The sequence below is a fragment of the Grammomys surdaster genome, unplaced genomic scaffold, assembly GCF_004785775.1.
Source record: "Grammomys surdaster isolate TR1022 unplaced genomic scaffold, NIH_TR_1.0 167, whole genome shotgun sequence".
In the NCBI taxonomy this organism is placed as follows: domain Eukaryota; kingdom Metazoa; phylum Chordata; class Mammalia; order Rodentia; family Muridae; genus Grammomys; species Grammomys surdaster.
Genome location: NW_021604615.1, coordinates 3964391 through 3991925, shown reverse-complemented (window position 1 = coordinate 3991925; position 27535 = coordinate 3964391). Strand labels below are relative to the sequence as shown.

Sequence of the window (27535 nt, the reverse complement as noted above, 5' to 3'; positions counted from 1 at the left end):
ACACCTCCCTCCCGCTCTTGAACTCTGCAGTGAAAAGGTTAGGAGCTGAGCCAAAGGCATCCCCCGATGAACCATAACAGTTCTATAAAGCACTTTAAAGTATACATGGATTTTGAGTACCTAATTATACTGCAGGTGTTGTGCATCTCCCAGTGTGAGAAAGGTCTAGAACACTCTCTTTATCACAGACCGACATAATGAAAGCTCCTTAGTGCTCCAGAGACGGTGCTCTCCCCAGAGCACTCCTCCTCAGCAGCATGGCCCCCCCATCAACATGATTGGTGTTGATTTTACATCAGCATACCAGGTATTCCCTCATTTGCCTCATTTAAATGTTTTAAAAATGAGACCAAAAATAAACAGGCTCACTTAGGCCCATTATAAACTTGAAATTCTTGGTTGTGTCTAAAGCACAGCTTGTATTTTGTCTGAGCCCTTTCTGGTTCAGATAATATTCAACTGGAAGCTTGAGGCAAAACAATGATAGGAAATTCGGCAAAACAACCCAGAAATACCACTTCTAGGAAGCTGGTTATTTGTGCTGGAGAAGATAATCAAGTTTTCAGGTGCAACCTTAGTATCTGAAATGGGGTAACGGGGCCTTGGCATACAAGCAGTAGAATCACCAACCTAGAGTAACCAACCTGCTCTGATGTTGATCCAAGCAAACAGCCCGAAAGACTAAAGGAATGCCTTGGGCATCCTAGAAATTGATGGCACAAGAGAGAGCACTTCTGTGCACAGTCTGTTGAGCAAGCAGAGCGATTATGCACAGAACTTCCCGGCCTCTGACTGCTGAGAAACAGGACTTCCTTCCCTCCCTTCCTCTCTCCTACCTCCCTTCTTCCCTAAGACTTAAGCTCTCCACTCTTTGATACTCAGGATCTACTACAAGAGGTTGATGCTCTCCTTGTCACTGAGCTAGAGGAGGTCATGTTGGTGAAATGGCTGGAATGTTGTGAGTGATCCCAGGCTTAAGTGTTCCTTTTGTGATGCTTTTAGTTTGTTTTCCAAATAGGTTGTGTTGCATGGTGGTTGTCATTATCCCTCTTTGAGACTAACCCTCACTGATACGGCTTCTCTAAGTTTACTTATATTATAATATTGTATCGTACTGTATTATATTTTATTGTACTGTATGATAGGATAGGATAAGAGATATGATAGAATATTATATGATATGATATGATGATATGACATGACATGATATTCAGCATTAGTCAATAGTGGACCAATCTGTCAACCAACGAGCCTAGCTTATGTTCTTCACAGGCATGCACTCAGTAACCGTAACCGTTGCTGAGATGAATAAGTTAATCAAGAGGGCTGACTTTAATTGATGTGCCACCAACACAGGAAGAAGAGCTTGCACTTTGACATAGGGGGCTTTGCAAACACCTACCATCAGCAAAACCTCTCGTCAAACTTGACTGGAACTCATTTTAGCCGGCATGTAGACCGTAATTCTGTCCACACGAAAATGCCCTGAGTGTGGTGTTGCCGAATGAATCGTAGATAACACAAATACTCTCCCGCGGCATGCACAGGAGCGAACGCTGAGGCTTCCCTATTGGAGGAATTGTCTCTTCAGCACAGACACCTTTCTGTTTTGTCCTCAGCCTTGTGGTGTAAAACGTAATATGCCCTGGGGGGGAAATGTTGACTGCTTTTGAAAGTGTCTACTTCATTATGTGTCAAGACAAGAAAGTCACCAGTCCTACACAGCCTGGAGTTGTAGACGTGGTGTATCAGAAAAACACATGGCTAAAATTATAACTTGGTGAAATTATCAAGATTATGCAATCGGATGACATGAATTCAATGGTGGTCATTACTTTGTTGCTTTACAATCAAACCTACAAGCATTTTCCTTCAGACTCACATGCAGATGTTGTGCCTTAAACGCTGGCAGCTTCCACCATTCAAACCCATTCACGGCTACACACAGACCAATGCTAGAAGACTCAGTAGAAGTATTATATTAAAAATGGTGGGTTGGAAATACAGTTTTGCATTTCTGTTATCAAAGAGAAGCTGAGTCCATAGAAGCACCGTGTCAATGATGCTGTGGGACATGGTCACCATGGGACTCGAGCATAACCAAGGTGACCCCATTACATGACAAAGTACTGAGAAAAATACTCCATATGAGCTAATTCGATCTATTTGAAAGTGTTCAGTATTTGTGCTGTTGTGGGTAAAGGGAAGGAGACAGGGGTCTGAGCTCCACCCGAGCAGGGACCACACAGTGCCTCAAAGAACTTCCTGTGCTTGCTGATGTTGAGTTAGCCAGCCTATACGGTTCATCTATTTTGCCACAATAAATCAGAAATGGCATGCCACAAGAATCCCACATGAGATGAATGCTGTTGGGTGGGCAGGAAAAGGCACAGTTTATAATTGCAGAGTCCAGTAGTGACAGATAGCTTTAGGCCATATGTCTGGCCCAGGGGAATTGAGTTCTGGCTTCTCAGCTTTGTATGGTCTCCTGAGTATCTTTCTTTGCACATGCTAATAACATTTGAGCAATTGTGCTACTTACACAGGAAAATACAAAAGGATTTTTTTTTTGATTCATGCTGATTTAAAATAATAACAACATTCTTAAATTAATAAGAATAAAATCAAACTGTATTTTCACCTGTACGAATTCCTTTCTATTATAATACCATATGCACACTCTCTCCCTCTGGGTCTCTGTGGCAGCTCTCTTCCTGTGAAATCACCAGTCTGATGTTCTGCTGCTTAGGAAGGCTGTGAGTGGAAACTGCAGACACTCACTAAGGCAGATTGTTTGACTGACGTCTCAGTGAAACAAGAGAACATCCTGAGGAGGTGGGGAGGAGTCATAGTTCACCTTAGACAGAGAACTGGAACCGCTCATACATGTGCCAAGCAGTGTTTTGTGTGTTTGTTGTTTCAGTTCCTGTGTGAGGAAAAACAGGCAGAAGGTGCTTTGTAATAAGACAATGGAAATACAATCTGGCCAAATGTGGAGAGAGGGGAGGAGAGGGAGGTGGAGGGAAAAGGAGAGGATAAAAATACAACAGTATCAGGGTGGGTTACGACCAGAATTCAGGGAAAAAGTGGATTTTTGGAGTGTGTTCACAGTATTTCTAATAATGACAAGATTAAGTAACAAGCTTAGGTTTTAATTTAGAATTTCGAGTGAGTATTTTAAAATCTATTCCAAAGCCAGGAATGGTGGCCATCATCTGTAATTTTAGTACTTAAGGGACTGAGGAGGGAGGATTGAAAGTTCAAGGCTAGCCTGGTTCGTAAAGGGGGTCCTGTCTTAAAAATAAATTAGAAAGTTAATAAATATTTCAGTTTTTCTTCTTGGTTGCCTCCCCATCAGTTGATCAATAAAGTTTTATGTTGCCTGAATCTGCTTATTTCGATAGGAAATTTTGTTTGCTTTGTCGATTCTTTTTCTTTTCTTTGTTTCTTTCTTTTTTTTCCTTCTTTCTTCCTTAAAGAAATATGAAAAGAATTGCCTCCTTAGTTGTGTTTGTTACTTTGTTTACATGGGAAAAAGTCTTTACTGGCTAGCCTTTTCTCTGCTTTTCTGCCCATCCATAATTTTGAAAGAATTATTAATTTGTCAGAGCTGAATCTTAGATCCTTGCCTTGCTTAAATCTTGATGTTATCTGTAATTGAATACAATTTATTAATGTGCTTATTTCAAGAACCCTGACAGCAAAACAAAACATATTATGCATAGGCAAGTGGCTAGTTTTTCAGTTTAATGCACTGCGTTCACATGCTTGTCGGGTTTTGGGTCAGCTGAAACCATTTGGGCTGTGAACACACGTCTGACAGACAAAACTGTGAGTTCTTCATCTGTGCAGTGACCTATTTTATCGTGAATATGAATATTCATTTTCAAAACAGATGATTCTTAGAGTTAAATGTCCAGATTTTCCAATGTAAATTGTACAAGCTGTGGAAGTCCTTTCTGGATTTAACTGAGGCATATTTCAGCAACTTGTGTACTTTCTGTGGAGATTTACTCCTGAATGAAACTGGATATAGCCTGGCCCTTCTGAATGTGCGAATCTCAGCTCTGAAGAAGCTGAGGTCTGTGGCTCTGAAGCTGCAGATTGCAGGTTGCCAGGAACGTTGTTATTAATTATCACGGATACCATCAGTTGAGTCTTCAGTAATTATGCCTCGGTTCTTCATCAGTGACTCAAGTCAGACCAGGGCTTGTTCTTTGGGAGTTGTTGTTTTGTATTGGCATAGATAAAATTCTTTAAAAGCATCATACTTTTAAAAAGTTCTGTCCTAAATGTTTATGCAATCGAATCTGACATTGCACATGATATATCTCATAACTTAAGAAGTGACAGTCCATGCTGGGCTTCTCAGAAGTGCCATGGGCACACCTAGATGGCACATCGAAGTCAGAATCACACCGTCTTGGGAAGCTTTTGGAGTCTATCATGGGTCTACGATGAATACACTCATAGGTCTTATGTTATTTTACTAATTTGTATTTATGTAAGGACGATATTCTAAACAATTTAAGTGTGTAGACTGCATACTAAAAATGCTTAGCAAATTCTCTGTAAAACATATACAAATTATCCTACAACTGTGTAATTTAAGAACTGAATAAACACCCATGTGAAGAAAAGGCAGGCAGAGAGTGGGGGAGTTTAGGGAGGGGGGATGGGAGGAAGGGAAGGAGAGAGAAAGAGAGAGAGAGAGAGAGAAAGAGAGAGAGAGAGAGAGAGAGAGAGAGAGAGAGAGAGAGAGCGCACACGTGTGCACCAAAAAAGTCAGAGCCAGGAAAATATACTTCTTAATTGTAAGTAGTTGTTAATTTGGGTAATAGACAATTCCAGGTACATTTCTGGCCCCTTCCTCATTATCCACTGCATTATTCATGTCAGCAATTCGTAGGGTTGGAAGCTTGTGTCGATAAACTCATGAATACTGTGAGCTGCGCCATGCATTAAGTCTTTCACTGTGGGGAGGAACACTTGTGCCCCTCGCAGAGGATGTTGCTGAGCCATCGAAGATGTGTAGAACATATTTGCATATCCAAAGTTCATCTCTAGCAAGGTCGTCTTCTTCTTCGTCATCTCTACCTTTTCTTTTGTTCGGTAACTGGGCCCGACACCTGCTAAGTAAGGACTCAGCCACAGCAACATATCCCTGGAGCATTTTTGTGTTTCCTCCTTTGCTAGCTTTTGGAGATAAGAATCAGACTAAGTGGCCCAGATTGGTCTTGAACTGTCTACATAGCACAAGCAGGTCTGAACTTGTGATTCCAATCCCCCTGCCTCAGCTTCTGGAATACTGAAGACTACAGAGCTCTCTGAGTGTGTGCTGTACTCTGATTTTCTCTCTGAGCCTGGCTGATAAGATGGAGTAGTGGAATCAATCAACCTTCTGGATTCCTCTAACTGCAGCATGGAGGCAGAGTTCAATCTAGTAGGGTTCACCACCGGGTATGTGAGAGGAAGAGACATCAGCAACAAGGCCAGTGCCAGGAGAAATTGGAGGCCAGAAATCTGTTTGTGAGAGAGAAACCATTTTTCTTGACCTCCTGCTCAGAGTAAACCACTGCTTCCAATTCCTAGGTGCATACAGCACTCCTCAGATAGATCAGAGTGTCCGAATGAAGATACACCAACTCCAGCTTTGACTTTTGAATCTTTTGTCCACTTAAAACTGTACAATATGTACTCAGCAAGAAAATGCAGCAGCTATAGGTAGCTGGCTTTGCAGACCAACATTTGAAAATACCTGTTTTCTCCATAGAGTGCAGACTTAGCCTGTAAAAGCGTGGATTTAATCAAACTCTGCAGCAACATGGGAGAAAGCTAAGGAAGTAAGTCATTACTAGAGTGAGGGACCAGGGAAGACATCTCGATTTGAAGATAACCTATGTTTAAATTTATCTTCATGTGTGTGTGTGTGTGTGTGTATTACACATAGATACCAGTGCTATCTTCTGGTGTCTAACTCAACTGAATACCACCCTTATTTCTGAGAGGGAGTCTCCCACTGAAACCGAAGCTTACTGATAGGCTACACTGTCTGGGTAGCCTATCCCCAGGGAGTTTTCCATCTCCACTGTATTGCTGTCATGGGGTTTATGGGGTGCTGGATTCTTCACTTGGGAATTTATGCTTCACAGCAAGCACTTAACTGACAGAACCTTCTCCTCAGATGCCAACCATTTTCTTAAATATCTGACTTCTTTAAAAAAAATTACAATTACTTGCTTCATGTGTGTATTTGTGTGTGTGTGTGTGTGTGTGTGTGTGTGCGCGCGTGCTCGCGAATGCGCATGAGTACGCATGCCATACCTTCAGGTGGGAGTCAGAGGACAACTTGCAGGAGTCAGAAGACTGCTTCTCCTTTCTCTAGAGTTCATAGCCTCTTCCACCACAGATAATAGGCTAGGTTTACAATGCAGGTCATGGATTCCCTCCTAACGAGTGAGCTTTAAGCACAGTTAATTGGTTATACCAAGATGTAAGTTCCTTTCAGGGTATCTTGCCATTCTGATCCCGCATTAAAAATGGTAAACAAACAAGCAAAGCATTGTCATGGGCATACAGCCCATAGCAGCTCCCTCTGAAAGCAGGGACAACGGTTGCTGGCACTCACCGCTTATGTCCTGCCTTTGATGGCATAGTCTCAGGTTGAACCCATCCATCCTAGAACAATATTCAGATTTTTTGATAGCATGTGTTCGGGATTTTTGTTTGTTTGTTCATCTTGTTTTACTTTTTAAATCATCTTTTGCAAAATTACTAAATTGCCTTTCCTTCCAGGCAAATCTTTCTTGGTTAATGCTGGGACGTTCTAGCAAATGTCCTTGCTGCTTGTGTTGTCTCTTTTTATCACAAACATGTCTGCAAAGGAAAAAGATAATTCCTTCATTATACAAAATTCATCCCTCTGCCTTAATCTCTCATGCTATGATAAAATATTTCTTCTCTGTCCTCCCTGTTTTGTTTCGTTCACGTGGTTCCCTCTACCGATTCTCACCAGATGCCCGGGAACTGAAATGTATTTCTCAGATGAGAGCTTTCTATGGCGTATCCAAACATTCAGGTCCATCACAGAACTGAAGGGCAGGAAAGCTGGCTGCTTGTGTGCTAGCTCGCTGTGGTGTCTGGAGCTCTCTTCTGTCTGCAGCCTCCTGCCTGGTGATGAGAAAAAATAAAATGTTTTGGCCACTCGCTTGCTTCTTTCAGCAGGAACAAATATCTGCAATGGAAATATGATTGAGCAAGAGTAAAAATGAATCCATCTCAGCTGGGTCATGGCATCGGAAAAGATGCAAAGGATCTGCCCATATCTCAAAATGCATCACTAAACACCACCCCATGGTCTGTTGGTAGAGTGGGGATGTATACAAGTCATAACTTGACACTCAGACTTACAGATCTGAAAGAGTATGAAAACTGCCTGAGCGTATAGCTCAGTTGGTAGCATGCTTGCCTAGCATGTAGAAGGCCCCAGGTTCTATCCCCAGCACAGCATAAATGGATATGCTGCCATACTGCAATTCCAGACACATGGAGACAGGAGGATCATCCTTGACACCATAGTGAGTTCAAGGCTGGCCTGGCACTCTGTCTAAAATTAAAAACAAAGCAAAACAAAAAGTTAACAGCCAGTTAGGCAGGACTGAAGACAGAGTATATAGTGGTACCCATGGATATACTTGGAGTTTGCATGTGCAAGAATTAGTCCTTAAAATGAAATAGAACACTGTAGTCTTAAGAGTTCCAGAAATACACACAGTGAGGGCTTTCACTAGTATGCAGTTGTATCGTTAGCCTGAGCATACGAACACGCTCACTTGCTTCTAACACCTAGCAAAGCTAATTAAAACCAGAAATCACAAAGTGCATAGGACTCCACTGACACCATAAATGCTGTATCACATTACTGTAGGATGGTCAGTTACCACCAATGCTTTATCCCAAAGTGCGATGTAGGCATCACTTCTCTGTTCCTTCTTCCAAAGCTGATGTTTCTGTCCCTCATTCTGTGGTGTTAGCTGGTCCACCAAACACCTGCCACCCTGGGATCCCATGGCATACCTGGACTTCCCAGCTGAAATACAAGGTTTCTCAGCAGTCCCCTTGGTCGTTGTTATGTTAGGATTCATTCGAAACCCCATGCACACAGGCATAAAGTGATCAGGATGATGGTGGATCATTACTGACTGCAAGAAAGTCTACTTTGGACACCTTCTTCAAAGAATAAAACTCAATTTGTATGAAACTAACAAGAAATTGTAAGATAATCCCAGAACAATCAGCTCACAGTAAGTGGGCTTTGAGCTACCCTAGTCGAGTTGTTTACAGTTGTCAGAAAACTCTGGTAATGGCCGTGTGCTTTTGAAAGCATTTTCTGACTAAGCACAGCATAATCACTAAAACCAAAGGTTAGGAAATCGACATATTTGGGCTTCAAATTCTGAAATTTTCCACTTATTTATGTACTTACTATTCTTGAGAAATATGTGATCAGTCGATACATTCTAAATATATGCCGAGAATCAGGGCTGAAAAAAAAAATTGTAACTTGCTTGGAAAACACATACATTTGTTAAATACTTTTCATTTTCATCCTATTTTATGTTGTATTCGTGTACATTTTTTTGCTAAGCCATCCGTTTTTCAAGGTAGTGTTTAGTGGATGAAATGTTAACTAAATAGTATTATTTACCCCTAGAAATGAGGAGAATCCACTGTTGCTAAAGACCTGGAAAGAAACGGAATGTCACTGATCTATGCTGCTTAGTTTAAATTCAGACTTAGCTTACTTCACGTTGGGGGCGGGGGTGAATTTTCAATGCTTACTTGCCCCGTAATCACACAGAGAAAGAGATCAGTGAAAGCTACAGGTCAGTATAAAGTACCTAAATACTCAGCAAAGATAGATTGCACTGAATCAAAGGTCAACTGCAGGACTCTGGTAGAGGGACCATCCTTCTTCTAATCAAATGGAAAAGATTACGTCTGATCTGTACTGAGTGTTTCCGCTTTCGGTGAGGTTTTCAGTGCAGTCCGTGTGAGTCACAGATGCAAACACCCATTTCTTGTTGCTGTGTGCTGTGGGCAAAGCAAGCTGTAACCAACCCACATGCTTTTGCACCCTGCAGGAGTCCTTGCAAAGCGCTTTGCGCCATCTAGTGGCCAATCGGGGTATGAGAGGTGGAAAAGCTAGGGAGGAAACTGGATCTCTCTTCCCTCTGCAGTGAGTTACATTATCAGCAGGGGTTATTGTGTTCTTTAAATATCACTGGATCTGAAAACTTTACAATCTGCTCAAATCCACTGTTTTCCAAGAGTGCTTTAAATTAAATACCTTTTCCATTCTCCATAGGATTCTGTTCGATATTCTCACTGCAGATACTCATAGCGGCCGGCGTTCTTACTGTGTGGAGCTGTAAACCGTGCTACCCCCAAGTTGTCTATGACCCATGTAAAACTGAGCATGCTCCCCCAGCCTAGCCTTCTCCTCACAAGAGATGTGTGCGGCATTCCCTCCACAGTTCTGATTCTTCCCTCTTTGCCTTTCAGATTGTCTACAAAGCCTGGCTCTGCTCCCAGTATTTTGAAGTCACACAGTTTAACTGCAGAAAGACCATCCCTTGCAAGCAATATTGTTTGGAGGTGCAGACAAGGTGTCCGTTCATATTGCCCGACAATGACGAAGTCATTTACGGAGGCCTCTCCAGCTTCATCTGCACAGGTACAGGCTGGGTGGGGGCCCTCCTTTGCTCTCCATCAACATGTTGCTTCCTTCTGCTGCCATAACCTTGAGACTGCACAAAGGTATTTTTATGTGGCCTCTTTTCCTGAGCCCTGAAAAGCCTCCCAAACTTATTCAAACGAGGGTTGATGTCTCTACCACATAGCTATGCTGCAACTGAGGATCTCTGTGAATGTCTCATGAGGATAGTTGCAGGGGAATGGGGCAGTTTTAACAACGACTCCTTCTTATCTTGTGATGAATGTTGTCACCTTATCTTAATCAGTACTGAGGACAAAATGAAATGTCAGCCTGGGTCATACATGTGTACATTGGTGCACAAGAGGCCAGGATAGGTGATTTCTATATTTTCTGATAACAATATCTCCCTTCTTTTTTTGGCAAAGAACTGAGACAGGCAGGATGCTAACACCAGCTCTGGTGTCCAGAAACCCATGAGCACTATGTAGTTTAGGCAGACAGAGAATACAGGGTCAAAGCTAAGAACAGTCTCATCCTGACAGATGGTCAATGGGGACAGCACCTTAACTGATCACTCTGCTGATGTGAGTTCTTTGGAATTTCTCTTCTAAGAGGAGGGAAGATCCAATTTTTAAAACAATTTACTTGATTTAAGCATGTTTATCTTCTGAGTTTTAAACATAAAAATAAGTCTGAGGAAACAAGAAAATTCTCTTTGTATATTGGGCTTTTAAACTAAACACCGGCAGGATGAGAGAGAGAGAGAGAGAGAGAGAGAGAGAGCGGCGGGGGGGGGGCTGTGTGTGTTGAATGAAGGCACCTACTGCAAGTCTTGACTACCAGAGTTCAGTGTCTGGGCCCAGATGATAGAAAGACAGAATCCATGTTGTCTTTCGACCTCTACATGCATACTGTGGACATACATACATACATACATACATACATGCATACATACATACAAAATGAACTTAAACAAATATAACTTTAAAAGTAAGAGTCTAGAGAGATGGCTCAGAGGTTAAGAGCACTTGTTCATCCAGAGGACCCGGTGTTGTTCCGCAGCACACACATGGTGGATCACAACTATCTATAACTCTGCTTCAGGGTGTTTGATGTCTTTTTCTAATCTCTGTAGGTACAAGGCATGCAGACGGTGCACAGAAATACATTCAGACAAAACACTAATACACATAAAATAAATAAATAAAATAAAGACAAGTTGAAATGCTAATTGTGACTATATATCAAGTAGTTTATTCTCTTTGTGACAATGAATCAGGTTGTTTATGCACACTGTAACAATGTATCAGGTGGGTTCCAGGCCTTCCGTGTTCAGTGTAACAAACTATCAAGATACAGTCAGTCCCCTGAGAGCCAGCCCTGGCAAGCAGAAGGGCATTTCACCCATCACACAAGCTGGCTTTTCACTGGTGAATCACAATAAATTGTCCCCAGCCCAGGCCACCACACATGCTGTGATGATGCAGATGAAGGAAAATTACAAGGTTAGCAAGAAGAGAGAGCAGGGTCCAGGGGGTGCTGGGACGATGAATAAGAGGAGAGAGTGGGGTTCAGGGGGGAACTGGGATGAAAAAGAAGAGGAGAGAGTGAGGTTCAGGAAGAGGGAGGAGGAGGAGACTGGGATGAAGAAGGAGAAGAGAGAGTGGGAAGAAAGGGAAATTAAAAAGGAGTGGAGAGAACAAAAGAAGACAAGAAAGGAAGGGTTGAAGGGGGAAGGAGGTAGTAAATAAAGGAAGTGAAGGAAACCTCCTGGGAAGGAGGAAAGAAAGAAAATCTTATTTCACCAGAAATTATGCTAACTTTCTCAAAGAAGTTTCCATAACTGACTGTAAGAAATGAAAGCCTACATTCTAAAAGTCTAAACTTCAAGGGAACCTTGTAGCATGCTGCCCTCTGTGAAGGTCTCTGAGTTTCAGTAGCTGCCCTCACAGCAAGCAAGTGGTCCTTCCTGACTGGTCAGCAGGTCCCACCAAGAACCACGAAGACAAAAGCCCTATGGAAGGTTTTCAGTTTATGACCTTCATCATCTCTTGGCCTCTACCTGTGTTTGCAGAGTTCTCCCTAGATACCTTCCAGGCTATTAGGACCCAAAAGCCTGGCACAGTGCCTTCACACCAAAGGCTTATGGGCAACTTGATTTTTGGTTGGTTTTGGTCATTTTGGGTTTTGTGAAATCTGCCTGTTTGTAGCTATAGTGATATCTCTAAAGAAAGGCGACAAAAAGAGAAATCTGTCACCGGCCCAGTAGACAATGCTGCAGCTCCTTGGAGGACTTCAGAGTCACCTTTTACTGAGCACTCAGAGGCCTGTCTGTGGATTGCTTTCTGCTGACTTTGTCACCCTTACGTTACTAAGCTCAGAACTCTATAAAGTTGGATTTTCAGGCCCAGCACACAGAAGTTTCGTGAGCTCACACAGCAGGAAGAGTCATGGCTTTCTTCTGGGGTAGGACAAGACTTTGGAGGAGATTCTGTGTCTAGGCTGCCATCCCTACCTGAGGTTGCAGAGTTAAAGTGAGTTGCATGGCAGGAGCTATGCTAAGGCGATTTGCACTCGTCCTTGCTATCTGACGGTATGAATGAGAGTTCCAGGCGTGACCAAAAACCAACTGTATCTCAGGAAAGCAAGAAACCCAAACCTCTGCAGAAGTTCACTGAGCCCAGGCTGGACTTTCTTCTGGAAAAGCAGCCTGCTGGAGCTCAGCACTCTCTCCCCAAGACAATCCAAATGCTTTCTGAAGCTCCATGCTGACAGATACGTAAGAGCCGCATGCTACCTTGGAGTGGATATGAGCCAGGCAGATTCCTCTCTCTGCAGTGAAGGAAAGGTCTTCTAAACTCAGAAGAGAACAGGCTCTATAGAGAAGTGATACATGACCTCCTTCCTGTAGCTGCTGGTCATACAGGCCACCTGGATGGTCCCTAACAGCAGACACACAGATAGACATATAGCACAGGGCCAAGGTCAAGCATTAAACACCGTCTATTAAATGAATCTACCATCCAAGCCAGTCAGGACTGTTGCTCTTTCATTTCCAGTTTTTAAAAGCAAATGTAGTCAATGAAGTTATTTCAAAACCATGGACCAGAAACTACAGTTATTTAACATTAAGAATCAAAATAATCTAAGTACTGTTCACAAGATGACACTCAAACTTGGCAGCATTATGAGACTAAGAACCTGAGACTGGACAGGCCACAGATGCTGGGGAGAACCCACTACCATCACTCTGATAAATGGACATTGTATTAAACAGAGTCCTGGTGGTTAATCATTACACCCACTGTTACTGGTGCTCTCAACCCTCGCCAGGGAGTTTCTATTTGCAGGAGATGCAGGATGCAGGAGGTTAACACTAAGATCCTCATCCAGTCAAGGTGCAGACAAAAGGAGACTGGGGAATGCTCAGCCATGAATGTGACATCTGTAACACACACACACACATCCCAGGGAAGGTTCAAGAATCATTGCAGAAGAAGAGGCAGAAGGGTTACAAGAGCCATAGTTGGTACATGACTAGGGAGGAATAGTGTTTGGGGAGTAACTAGGAGCTTCTGTCACACTGCGCACACAAACATGCAAGCTCGAAGCAAATAAAATCAAAGCATGAAGAGAGGAGGTGGGCACAAAGTCCTACCCTTGGTAGGGAACTATTGGTGGTTGATAACTTCTGGGGAACAGAGAGTTCGATTTCCTTAGTGTATGTCTCCCGGTTAGAGAGCCATGCTCCAGTGAAGGGCACGCTATTTGGGCAGCAGAAATTGGACTTGATTGGTTCATTAAACAGAGCTGTGTGGGCAGGGTATAGAAGCATAGGAGAAGAGCCAGTAGGAGTTGATACAATCAGGGTATCAGAGTATATTGGCAAAATTCTCAAATAATGAGACGGGGAGGGAGGAAGGGTGGGGGGGGAGAGAGAGGGAATACTGGCATTTCTTCAAGTTCAACAGATTTGATGTGAGTGGTTTTTTTTCTGGTTTCTACAAGGGAGGTTCTCTCTAAACCTCCATAACTCTGAGAACTCCTGGTATCCATTGTGCCCGTGACTCCATGTGCCCTTTGCTGGATGCTGCTGAGGGACCCATTCTACCCAGGACTGTTATTGAAAGGCAGGGTAGTGACCCAGATTGTGGAGGAGCCCTTTAGTTCCCTTAGAGAGTGGTGGATGCTTCTGATTTCTTTAAACACAAACATGGTACAGGTCAGGCCTGTGGCTCAAGAAGTGTTAATCATTTCAAAACATAAAGTTTCTCAAAATGACCATGAGGTATTTAGGATGAAATTCAACATTTCAGCACATTTCTGCTTCTGTTTTTTGTCTCCAGGTGTGGTCCCCTGTAGCTCCGGCTAGCTTTGCACTCCTTCTATAGTTGAAAGTGATCTTGAACTCCCATCCTCCTGCCTCTATCTCCTATGTACTGAATTACAGGCATTCAACACTATGCCTGATTTACACAGCACTGGGGATCAAATGCAGAGCCTGGAGCATGCTAGACCACCTGAGCCTTGTCCTTACCCCTGGTCCGTCATTCTTGGTGGTGCCTACAAAACTTAGCCATGTCCTGAACTTTAGCTTTCAAATGTAATGTTTTGATCATCAACAGGATAACCTGACCCTCTTGAAGTCCCAGAAAGCCTGTCCATTGCGGTAAAGTGTTCGATTCAGGGTGCTGCACGCATGCCCCAGTGTTCCGACCATGTATCTAGATGACAAAGGGGCTCCTGCTTGTGCTTAATTTTGCTTTGGGAGGAAGGGGAATGATGAACTGAGATACCTCTTCATTGAGCAAAACTGACATGACCGGAGAAGCATCTGAGGGGTAATTAAGAAGTTCTGGGTGTTATCAGGCAGACTGTCATTCTGTGGATGACAGTGCTGTGCCAGGGTTGGGGTGGTTGAATCACAGTTACTCACTGTTAGTTCTGCTGTGAGTCTCATCACATACTGCCCTGTTGGGGTCTGCAGAGCGCAGGTAGTGACCAGAGTCTCACTACCCAGCCTCCACTGTAGTAATTACAGTGTTTCCTTCTCTGCCCCGCCCCCGCCCCTCACCAAGGGAGGGCTCCTAGAGCAATCCTTGATTGCTTACAGGCACTAGAGAGCTGAGATTAAGGAGACAGACGCAGTCGAGTACCACAGCTGTGGGTGCTATGGTAACAAACATGGGAAATTACCCTTTGATTGATGGATAAAGTAGGCCTGATGTCATTTGCTGCTCCAAAATCGCAAGAACAAAAGTAGAAGTTGGTCCTCTGGGGGTTACTGACAACGAAGATAAAACATATTTTGAGAATTCCGTGTAAATTCTGCATCCCATTCTTTTAGCTGTGACAAGGATAGGGTTATGTTTCTGCCTCTGGGGAAAACACTGTAGGCTGCTTTTGTTCCGCCCTTGCCAGCTGGGTTAGGTAAGGCGGTGGATGGTGCCGCCTCGTGGCAGGTACGTGCTACTGCAGGATATCAGAATGGCACATAGGAAAAGCCAATACTCATACACATGAACGCGCACACACACGCACATGCACACGCACAGACAGACAGACAGACAGACAGATCATGTGTCAATGTCTCAGCCACTTTCTATTTCCACATTTAAAGTGTATGTGTGTATATTTGTTTAAGTACTTTTCCAAATTTAATTCTGGAGAAAAGAATCCAAGTTATTTATAGCAGACCACAAACAATAAGATTATGAACGCTGAAGTCAAAAGACAAATTTGAAGAGATATTTCCAGAATAAAATGCGAAAACAAAACAAAATAAACCACCACCACCAACAACAACAAAAACAACAACAACAAGTCACAAAATTAAATGTGGAGAACACCGGATCACTGCATGGTTGTGCTAGTTTCTTTCTATAGAACCTGGTGTTTACAGGTGTCCGGTGGTTCCAGTTCAGATCCTTCCTACTGATGACTGATTTTGTCTTCTACCTTCAAACATCGGCTTTTGGCAAGGGATCACATGAGGAATAAGATTTAGGATGTCTAAAGTCTTCCAGTATCTATGGGTTTGGGAAATGTGTGTCTACTATAAGACCCCCTTCTTTGTACAGTTAGTGAATGTCGCTAAGCCCATAGAATGAATACTCAGAAGAATTTCCCCTCAGAAATACACCCCCCCCCCCCCCAGTCCAGTCTGATGACTTCGGGAAGATGGCTGCACTGCAGTGGAAGCTGGAAATCTCTCCACTTGTCTGGTTGAAGAACAGAGAGCATGTCGTGTCCACCCTCGACCAGCAAGGAAGACGCAACGCGCAAGCTCTTCTCCAGCAGTTTATTCAGGACCCTTGAACAATCTTCTGACCCCGGGGCCCACACCACACGGCCTTAAATACTTTTGCACCAGCCAACCTCTGAAAGCCACGTCTCCAAAGCGGATAGGCCACTCGTATGTGGAAGCAACCGAGTGCACCAAGTTTAGCCAAATAAGGACTCGTCTACCATGGAGAGCACTCGCTTTCTACCACGGAGAGGCTCGCTCTCGGGCTAACGGAAGGCGGCGCCATCTCCGGACGACGCATCGCAGCTCTCCACAAGAGCACAGACTGAGGTACATCCTGTGTGGTGATAGAGAGCCCGAGAGAGCTTGTGGGCACACTCACAGAGCTCCAGATTTGTAAGTGGCAGTCTGCTACCCTCCACAAGCCCGCTGCTCTCCACAGCTTTGGGGAAATTCTGACACGCCTCCAGTGAACCTTCTGCTTCGGATCCTACAGCTTGCATGATCTAAGCAGAGAAATTAAATTAAATGGCCTAGAGTGGGAGTGTTGAAGAACTGGGATCTGGAACACTGGCAGGAACTGGAGTTGAGCTAGTCCCAAAAGGAGTCCAAGCTGAGTCACAGGGACCCAGAGGTCACTGCTCCAGGTCAGTGGGGCTATGTCCAGAGCCATGAGGGTGCATGTGTGGAGAACAGTGGTTGGTGCCTCAGAGGAGGCTTTACTGACAGCATGACTCAGCTGCTCTTGAACCTTGCAAAGAACTGACATTCTCTATTTCTGACAGCAATTTGCGTCTGTGTGGGGACTCCAGAAGATCCAGCTTTGTTGGGTTAGTCTGTTGAGTATAGTGGTTTCAGATTAGGAAAGATAGTGTAGCCTGCCAGGTTTAACAGGACAGGGAGACTTCAATCCCTTAGTCTACCTGCTTGTCTCACCTGTGCTGCAGACGTCTTTGTGAAAATTGATTTCTAGTCTGTAGCTGCTGCAAACTGAACTTGCTTGGTCACAGCTATCATTACACACAAGTATAGAGCCATTCATCATCTGGACAAGTCTGGGTCACCTGGTCCGTCTAGTTTCCCACTTCTTAAACCATGGGATACATCGCTGAATGCAGGACCATGAAAAACCAGCAAAAGTAAAAGATTTCTGAACTAAATCAACCCAAAACAAGCCAAAAGCAAAGGCGAAATGAATTCCAGCTGTTTCTCAGTACTCACCTGTCTCATGTTGTAACTCCGAAGAACACACAGGGCTGCTTTCCCTACTGTGCACCATCAACAAAACCTGCTGAAAACTGAAGCTCACATGCGAGGCTGTTATATGCTATGAATTTCACTGTTTTTATTGTACAAAGTTTTCTGTTCCTATAGGGGCATGATTGTCGCGTCCACCCTCGACCAGCAAGGAAGACGCAACGCAGGAGCTCTTCTCCAAGCAGTTTAATCAGGACCCTTGAACAACCTTCTAACTGATGACCTTCTAACTGACCACCTTCTAACTGATGACCTCGAGGGAAGCCTCTCCCAGGCTTAAGTACTCTAGGGCTAGCCAACCCCCATCTGCCACGTGGCAACAGCAGATAGGTCCACACACACACACACACACACACACACACACACACACACACACACGGAGACAAGCCAGATCAACTGCCACAGCCATATAAGGAGTTGTTTACTCCTAAGAGTCCTCGCCAGCAGGTGGTGGAAGGCAGAGACCAGTGCCATCTTAAAGGCGCAGCACTATGCGGCTCTCCACACATGATGGCTTGGTTACAGAAAAAAAAAAGACTAAATGTTTTCGGCCATAATTTCTCAACATTCCAGTATCTATTCATGTATATCAGGGTGGTCTTGTTTTGGAACACTTGATTGTATTGGTGTTTGAGGTATCAACGTCAGTTTCAGAAAAAATACCAGAAGAATTATGGCTTCAGATGAGGGTAAAATTTTCATGAGTTTCTGGAATGGGTCTTAAACAACACTCTGCCACTTTGTACTAAAGATTTTTGCAAAGTGACACTTTCAGCATTATGACTGTAGAATCAAAATATTGACCAGCTCTGGGAAATGTTGGAGACATTGCACCCCGAGAAATGAAATATTCACCCAAGATTCAATTCTTTATGCAAGAATACATAAGCATACCCACCCCACCAGTGCGCCCGTTGGCTTCATCTCTTATGAATAGCAAAATTCAGTGTTTACTAAAAAAGAATCTTCAGACAAATTTCTCTATGACATTATCAGTAAATATTTGATTTGTAAAAAAATGTGTAGAATAAAAGGGATCACAAATGGAAAATGTTTAAGACCCTTTGTCTAGTCTGATATTACCTTTCCAAGTCTGATATTACCTTTCCAAGTCTGTTATTGCAAAAGCAAGAATAAGTTCAGCGTTCATATCATTAGTGGGATAGAACTGCCAGTCAGCTAACTTGAAACCAGCTCCTGAGAAATGTCTCTGTTGTTTGATAAAGCAGAGTCCTTCCATGTGCTCACAGAACTGGGAGCCCATGGCTCTCACCTCTTCCCTGCAGGTTGACAGTATTCACAAACACTCCCCGGCTCCACACACCACATGTCACATCTAAAGTGGATACTACGAGTATTTTGCAACGTCGTCTATTTTTAATACATAATTCTTTATTGATTATTTGGGAATCTTACATCATGAATACTGATCATACTCACTTCTCAGTCCTCCCAGGTCCATCCCCACATTTGTGATCTCTCCCCACCCCATCTGCAAAAGAAAAGAAGAAAAGAAAAACAAGTCCAATTTGTATTGCTCATACATTCACTGGAGCATGGTCAAATTCCCAGTGGCCAACCCCTGAAAGAAAACTGAGTCCTTCTCCACCTACACCGCTGTTAAAAGCCATCAATTGCAGAAAGCTATACTTCAGCACCCTTATCACAAACTTTAAGAGGTCTCTTCATAGCTTTCTGTCTAGGCTGTTATTTTTGGCGGGAAGGGGTGGTAGGGGTTGTCACACCAGCCTCCTGTGAATCTGAAATCACCAATACTACTGCAAAAGTAGCCTCCTTGTTCGTTAGTCAGCAGGAGCACAGGTCACAGACTTCTTTGTGGCAGTGCTGCTACCGGGGGCCACATCTGGGTCTGTGGTCCTACTGCAGATGGGGGTTGTGTTGAGGTCTGTGGCCCATGTTTCCACCAAAGGCCATGCTTGTGGTCTGTGTTGCCAGCATGCTGTGTGGCTAGGAAGCCATGTTGATGGACTTATTTTTTCTTTTAGGTTAAATAAAGACCAAGACTGTCTAGCTCTCTGTTCCTAGAAAAGTGTGTGGTCAGATGACTAGCTCTGGCAGACAGATGGAAAGTGAGATTTTCAGATCCCACCCTCTGTCTCTCGAACATTTGCTGGCTCTTGTTTTTGCCCCATCCCCTGTCCCCCCCCCCTTGCACACATGCAGAAACAAACATACAGAAACAATAGATGTATCAGCTATATCACTGTCAAAAGTCAAAGCTTTTTATATGTGTTTCTAAATATTGCCATGAATCTGACTGACCTTAGTCTATGTATTATATAACTCTCATACAAAATATAACAATTATAATGTATCAACTTGTAACTAATATATGTATAAAATTCTAATGTATCATTCATATATGCATGCAATTTAAGTTGCTATATCACATACTGAATTCAGGTAAATAAAAGATAAAATGTTTATTTTAAAATGAGATTTAAGTCTGAGTCTAAGAGTTAGAATTTCAGCATGATGAAAATGGCATGTGTGTGTGTGTGTTTGTGTGTGTATGCACACTCATGGATGTATATGTGTGTGTAGTGTGTGGACATGTATTGCATGTTTGCCTGTCTGTGTGTGCATGCATGTGTGTGAATGTGTGTATGTAATGTGCATACATGTATTGTGCATGTGTATGTAGTGTGTGTGTATGTATAGTGTGCATACATGTATCTCATGTATGTGTGTGCGCTTGTGAGAGTGTGTGCATGTGCATGGGTGTATGTGCATATGTGTGTGTGTGTGTGTGTGTGTGTAGCATGCATACATGTATCTCATGTTTGTGTGTGTACATGAAGTGTGGATACATGTATCTGCTTGTATCACCTGTGTGCATATATATGTGCCTCTCTGTGTGTGTGTGTGTGTGTGTATGTGTGTAGTGTGTATACGTATAGCCACTGAGCTAAAGAGAATCTTGTAAAATACAGAAATGGTGTGAGTTCCTGTAGGTGAGACAGAGGCAGGTTACTCTCTGACCCAAGAGAAAACCATCTCCACAGACAGTCATACCTAGGGGCATTGAATTTAAGCCTTTGGTGTGTGAGTCTTGGGGGCACTGTTCAGAACGTATACGTATATTTGAAAGGAGGAAATCTGGAAATACCCACACATGGTGGGAAAAACAGTGTGAAGAAGACTTGTGGAAAAGATGGCCTCTGGCATGGTGAGACCAACTACCCACTGCCCGCAGGAATGACGAACAACATTGTTAGCTGCACTCCAGCCCCATGTGAGAGAACAATGGCCTGCTCTTCAAGCCAGGAGATGAGGAAACCCCTGGCTTCTGTGTCTATGGAAACTGCTGTCCAGCCCCCACTGATTAGTCAATGAGTAATGGCTTGAAAATTTGGAGTAAAACAGAGACGTTCAACAAGCCTTGCTCTAGAATAGAAAAAATTTTACCCCTTACATAAGAAAAGATTTTCTCAGCCTTCAAAAATTTCACCCTGATTAAAGGGCAGGGAGTGTCAAGGAGATTGTAGAAGCTATGAGATCTGGGCCCTGGGACAGAGATACCAGCAGTAAGACTGGATTGAGTTGTGTTGCTCAATCCAGGACACAGGGCAGGATGTTCCAGATCTCTTTAGGATGGATAATAAAGCGGTCTCTGAAACTTCATGAACATATTTTTTTGCGTGTGAAATTTAGCACCACAGCAAACCCACAGTGTGCCGTGTGTTTGGAATCCTGAGCCCCACTTGTCAGTCATTAGAACATTTTAACCCGGAGTCTGAAACCCCTTTGGTGCAGAATGAGACAGCAGTGAGCATTCTTCAAACAGCCCGGCCCCTCTCCGAGCATGCTGCTGAAGGCTGCTGAGAACAAAAATTAAGTAACAACACCTTTTTAAAGGGAGAAGGTCAGAAAGGAACGAAAAACAGGAGAAAGCCTAGCCATGCAGATTCTTACTTGTTATATTTTAATTTGTTCTTTGAGAATTTGGTATGTGTATGCAATGAAATATGGTCCACCTGCCCATCTTCCCCTCCAGCTCCCCCCGACCCAGAGTTAACCTCCACCAGATCCATATCTCCTCCTCCTCTTTCTTAAACACCTCATCCACTAAGACTGACTAGCATGCTCTAGGTGCCTGCATGCGTGTAGACAGCACTGGAAACCCACAGGTTTCTTACCTCTAGAAGATGTTGTCTTCTGTTTGGAGATGTGTTTCTCCTGTCATTTTTCTCCATTCATTTGTTTATAGGCTTCTCCTAAAGTCTTGAAAGGAATTATAGGTTGAAATTTTCATAAGATCTTTTATCTTTATTTCACTTTTGCTAAATCCATTCTATTTCCATGCACTTTTAATTATTCTCTTCAGAATTTTATGTACAAGTATTGCATTTATATCGTTGGCATCTCAGCCTCTATCCCCTCTGTGCCTCCACCCACTCTTAAATTATTATTTTGTGATATGAATAGATACAGAGAGAGGGGGGAGGTGTGTGTGTGTGTTTATGAGTCAGTTCAGCATTGCTCACGTGTATACTTAGTACTGACCATCTGGAATTGAACAACCTATTGCACTGAGAAGACTGATATTCTCTCTTATCAGCTGCCATTCATTTACTGATTGTACCTCTTCATCTAGGGGTGGAGCCTTGACAGCTTTCCCTGATCCATATTGACTTATCAACTGATGTTGTCATTGGTTTTGGTCTTGTTTAGGTTACTATATTGCTAGGATTTCTTGGGTGCCAGAGGTTCTTGGTTCGTGTCATATACAGAAGACATGGTCTCCCTGATGATAACCCTACTTACTCCTCTGGGTCTTAAAGATCAAAGAGTTTAGCTACTGAGACACTCCCCAGCTCCAAGGTCCCCAGTTCTAATATTTACAAAGGGGATGATTTCTCTGTCTATTCTAACTATCCCAAGAGTAGAGAAAGTTCTGTCTACACAGCCACATTTATTTAAAATCATAAGCTTCATCAATTAACACAAACAGAAGAAAGGATGGTCCCATTATGAGAGTGATCAGGAGTTTCAGAACAGACCAGCCAGTGCAGCCAACTCCCAGCTCCAAGAGGCGGTCTTTCCATTGGTTTCCTGCAGCGTAGGGAGTCAGGATATCTTGGACTGGATGGGCTCACTCAAGGTGATTCTGCGAAAGAGAAATGTCTACTTTGAGAGAATAGGGGCTCAGCCGTTTTCTCACTCCTCCATGATAGCTCAAGCATTACCTTTAGCAAATGAGGAAAACCAAAGAATAGAAATGTACTTGCTTTTTCATGAGAAAGCCAGCTGTAGACCCCCGCTAGTCTGATGCTCGGTGGGTAGCTGCTTTTTGCTCTTCGCTGCCTTTGTTTCCACGGGGATGTGGTTTTTGTAACTGGAGTACCTGACATCCTTTCAATTAGCTACTGAGTTGACTCAAGAGGGTCAGAAACTGTCTTCCTGCTTTAATAATGAAACGCTTGCTGTCCTTGGAGGTAATCCATGCAAACAAACATCTCAACCTTCTATTCTTTCCTCATAACAATTTTTTTTTTCTTTTCTGGTTTTGAAGTATACCCTGTATCTCTTCTCTTGGATTTTCACATATTCTATAAAAATTCTCTGAAAATACCCAGTATTTGGGTGTCATAAGACAACCACCAAAGGGAAGATGGTATTTTACGCCATGTGTAGTTAGCACATGTCACTATGGGTCACATCTTTCTAGATGTGATTCCAAATGTGTGTGTAGAAGTGTAGCAGGCATATGTACAGCACAAGTCTTACTGTTTATTATATAATTTATACTTTCTTGTTATATGTAGAATATTTCTGTGAATATGTGTGACTATCTGGGCACTTGTTGATCTACTTAAAACTCTTTAAGTTGGAGAACAAAATCATGAGAATCTTCATATCTTTGTTATTCCCAGGATCTCAGGAAGTCTATGGATTCCCAGGCCTCAAAAAACAGCTTCTTCCTGCCTGGACTTGAACTTCTAACTAACATTTCATGGTTGCAACCAGCATTCACAAACTGTTGTTTTTTTGTTTTGTTGTTGTTTGTTTGTTTATTTGTTTTTAGTTCCTTAAATATGATTGTTTTACAGAGTTCTTTTTTATTTCTTTTCACATTACTTCTTCATTCTCAATTCTCTCTCTCTCATACACACTTTCTTTCTTTTTTCTTTTCTCTCTCTCTCTCTCTCTTTTTTTTTTTTTTTTTGCTTTATACAGTGACTCACTATGGGAATCCTCCTATCTCTGCCTCTTAATGCTGGGGTTGCCTAGATCCTATATGTGCTATTATACCTGGTCTTAATGTCTGACTCTTAATTCAATAAGTGACAATCTCTCGCCTACTCTATCCTTCCCCCGTCTATCTCTCTCCATCACCACTTAAACACATTCATTAGCTTTATAGAACTTCCAAGGGAAGTTGTTGGGATTTTTGTTGTTTTTTTTTGTTATTGTTATTGTTATTGTTTGTTGTTTGTTTGTTTGGTGGGGAGCATTCTGGAGAAACACAATTATAGAAACTTTCAGGAATGCCTTTTTTTGTTTTAAAGGATGGATAATCTGGTTCTCAATTTAGAGTTGCATTAAGGATAGTAAATATTAGTTTTTAACAAATTAAGAATTAAATTAAGAATTAATAAAGAATTAAAGAATAATTCCTGGATAGATACTGAACCCTATTGCTTTAATTTCATTTCTTGGCCAATTAGTGAAGATTTTCCAGCTCCATCATGCTAAATCTTTGTAGATGCTGATGTCGTCAGTAATTCTCATAGACAAAGGGAAGCAACCAGTAACAAACAGGAAAGCGGTGCTGGAGGCAGATACAGGCAGTGTGCATGACGTCATCGCTCTTCCTTGCGCTGTAACTAAGAGAATGAGAAAGCCACTGAGATGTTGTTCCATGTGACGACTGACCTGCCAGGATGTGAAATAAAATCCTCCATTTTTTCGGCAGTCTCAGACAGCAGCTTAGTTTCCAGGGAAGGATGGAGTTTGTCTGAGAAAGAGCCTTCTCCAGGAAATCGGTCCCCCATTCAGGAAATCGGTCCTCCATACAGGAAATCAGTCCTCCATTCCAGAAACCTGTCTTGTTCCCTGTAAGGTTTTGTGATTCCTCTCTGGAAGTTGATTTCGTATTTTATGACGTTTTTTATTTGAAAGCACCACTATAAGCATCAAAACTACTGGATGTCAGACACCAGTGCTCATCAGTTATAAGCACTAGATGCTCTTCCAGAGGACCTGAGTTCAATACCCAGCACACACATAGCGCCTCACAACCATGTCTGTAAGCCCAGTTCCAGGGGGGAGCCAATGCCCTCTTCAGGCTTCAGCTTTATATATGGTCTCATAGACATACAAGCAATTAATTATTAATTGATTGATTAATAAGTGATATAAATAAATGAAAAACACTTGGTGTCACTTCAATTAAAATCTGAAAAAAAGTTAATTATTCTAGGGGTTGTTTTGTTTAGTGTTTTGGGTTTTTTTTCTGACTAATTTATATATTGGCTTTATTTTCTTCATTGTTTTGGTGATACTGAGATCAAACCCAGCACTTTATACATGCTAGGCAATTTATACATTACCACTGAGCAGCAACATTAGTCACAAATAGTACTCACTCTGAAATAATTGACTCTGACTTCTTTCCAACCTAGTCTATAAACTACTATAATGTATTTTATTTTAGTAGATCACTAGTAGGACTTTTTTTTTCCAAAGCGAGGGTCTAACCGTTGTAAGTTTTAGCATTGGTTTCTTAAAGCCTCAACTATTTATTTAAACGTTTAACATTTCAAAAACTGAAATAAATTATGAAAATAATTTCTCTTAGTCAATAAAGCAAATACCTGAAATCCAAGCCTATTTACAAGGTATTTGAAACTATGACTGTTTGTCAGTCTGTGGCTGAGTGTGTACAGACTTAAGGGAGGTTTGTGTGTGTTCTGTGATTATACAGAGAGCCTGGCTTTCTTTCAAAAAGCAAGACAGGAAATGTTGCCTGTGCGGTAAATACAGGGTTGGATCAAAGCATTAGCGAAGCTGTCTCTTCCATCACAGCTTACCGTTTGAGACACAGCAGCTGCAGAATTATTCGTACAGTTTCCTGTTTTCAAGAATATTTCCTTAGCAGAGAGTCCTAGTTATGGGGAAATTCCAGTTTAGAGTGCTCTGTGAGCCAAACTGATTTACAATATGCGATACGTGCCATTTCCCGGAGAAAACGGGAGAATAAATAGAAACAGAGTGCAACAGGCAATGCTTAGGGAGAGTGATGGCTTCCCTTGCAGGGCTTCTGAGTGAGGGGCGCTGTGAATGACCCCTTGCTGAGATCCAGAACCCTCAGCACAAAGACTTGGGAACATCCTCAGACAAATCCAAGCTCTTCTGGTCCAGGCAAGGCAGCCTGAAAGGAAAACATTCTGCAAGAACCTTGGGTCATAAACGCGGAAGAGGAAGGAAATGTTTTCTTCCTTCCCTTCTTTGATGGTTCTCACCGTCTCCATTGGAGTCCTCGGGTCAAGGGGTAGAGGGTCACTTGACAGAGCAAGGAAGGACAGGAGCCATTCCAGATGACAGGGCCCGTTCGCTCAGGAGACCCGCGAGACTCTGAGGTTTAGAATAGATGCTCACGTCTTCTGGAACCTTTGTGGTTTTCCTGTACACAACAATCCCATATCATCAAAGCAGCCCTCGGGGCAGCCCACCAAGGAGTCATTCCGGGTGGGGTGAAGAAATAAAGGATATATTTGGTGAGTGTACTTTCTCTCAGTCCAATAATTCTTTTTCTATTTTCTCAGAGCACATTTTTCATAATTAAAAAGCATCACTGTGAGGACTCTGAGGGAAATAACAATGTGAAATGTTATATTTAACAGCACACTGGTTTCTGTTTGGACTGTACCTTTCTGGCTGCAAACTGTCTTTGTTCTGCACAAATGCTGGAAAACTTGAGAACACTGGTTGAGGAAATTCTCTGCTTCGCCTCAAGACATTTCAAATGCCCAGTTTATTCTTGAGCTTAATGAATGAGCAAATTCTCTGTGTCACGTTTCTGCTTTCCGATGCAGATCTTTGATTTTAATTTTATTGGGTATCATTTACAGTTTAGAAGTGATCCATAAACTAATGTGTAGCGAGGTCTCTGTGGCCCTGGCATAATTGAGTCCATGTACGGGCTTTCTGAAGAGTGTGTCATATTTCTTCCTGATGGAAATTCACTCTCACTTTATACAGGGATAATGACCAGACTCCCACCAAAATCTGTGTCTGCTCAAGCCCTGTGTTTAAAGAGAGGAACATTCCCATGTAACCTATGTTTATCCTATCCTGAAACTGAAATCTCCTCCAGAGAAGTTATCATATGTAATGCTATGTAAAGGCTATATATAAAGAGTTGTCGTTCTGTATTGTTTGTGGAATGATATTGGGGAAATGTGTGTACACTTTTAACACAGGTGAAGTAGTTTTCAAACATTTCCATGTATCATGGAATAATACACAGGTATGGATGCTGTGAGTTTGAAAGACCAAATCATACTAGCATTTTCTTTCACTATCTGGCTATGCCCAGATACTTCGTCATTCAAGGAATTCAATTATCAAATCTCCCCCTTGGTTCTTTCTTTCATTAAAGAAATATCCACTTTTCCTTTTGGACAATTTTACCTTGATACGTGCTTGGAATACGAAGATGGAAAGGAATAAGACCAAGCATTATACACACTGCCAACTAGAAGAAAACTAATCCTATCAACTTGGCTGTGTGCAGTGATAGCGCTTTCTTTGAGCATTTAGAAGTGATGCCCCACCCCGTCTCCTCCTCTCAAACTGGCCATTTTCAATGTATAATTTGTTAACTAAGATTTGACCTTGCTTATAAAGACATGGTTAAAAATTATAAATATATAAATACTCAAAATCTGATTCTTTTCAGACGGCCAATACAGTTTTAAGATGGAACTCGTGTTACATTGTTTTGGTTTCTCAATGATAAAATAACCCCTGAAAGCTAGCAGCTCTCTACAGATTTTACTTTTTACTGTTTGTGAGAAAAACATACAATTTGAATACTTGAGCAGTTAAAGAAAGAAAAACTGGTGAGCGAATTTAAAATCCTAGATTCCGTTAATGTAGAGTAACTATTGCAGAAAACATGAAATGAAAAAGAATGTCAAGGTCAAAATACCAATTTCCAAAGCCATTTTTTGCAACACTAAGTTAGGATTTTCATGATGGTGAGAAGAAGAAGAAGGAGGAGGAGGAGGAGGAGGAGGAGGAGTGCAACTCCTGACGAGATCGGAAGAGCGTCAGGAGATGCA

At 42.4% G+C, this 27535-nt stretch overlaps 1 protein-coding gene across 3 annotated transcripts in view; it reads left to right on the top strand.

The window, feature by feature from the left end:
* The window catches only part of Fam155a (family with sequence similarity 155 member A), a 520405-nt gene that overhangs the window by 485781 nt on the left and 7089 nt on the right, over window positions 1-27535 (top strand). For all 3 annotated transcript variants that reach the window (XM_028766397.1, XM_028766395.1, XM_028766396.1), the window contains one exon: window positions 9565-9736. In XM_028766397.1, the coding sequence (XP_028622230.1) occupies window positions 9565-9736 (172 nt within the window). The remainder of the gene's footprint in view (window positions 1-9564; window positions 9737-27535) is intronic.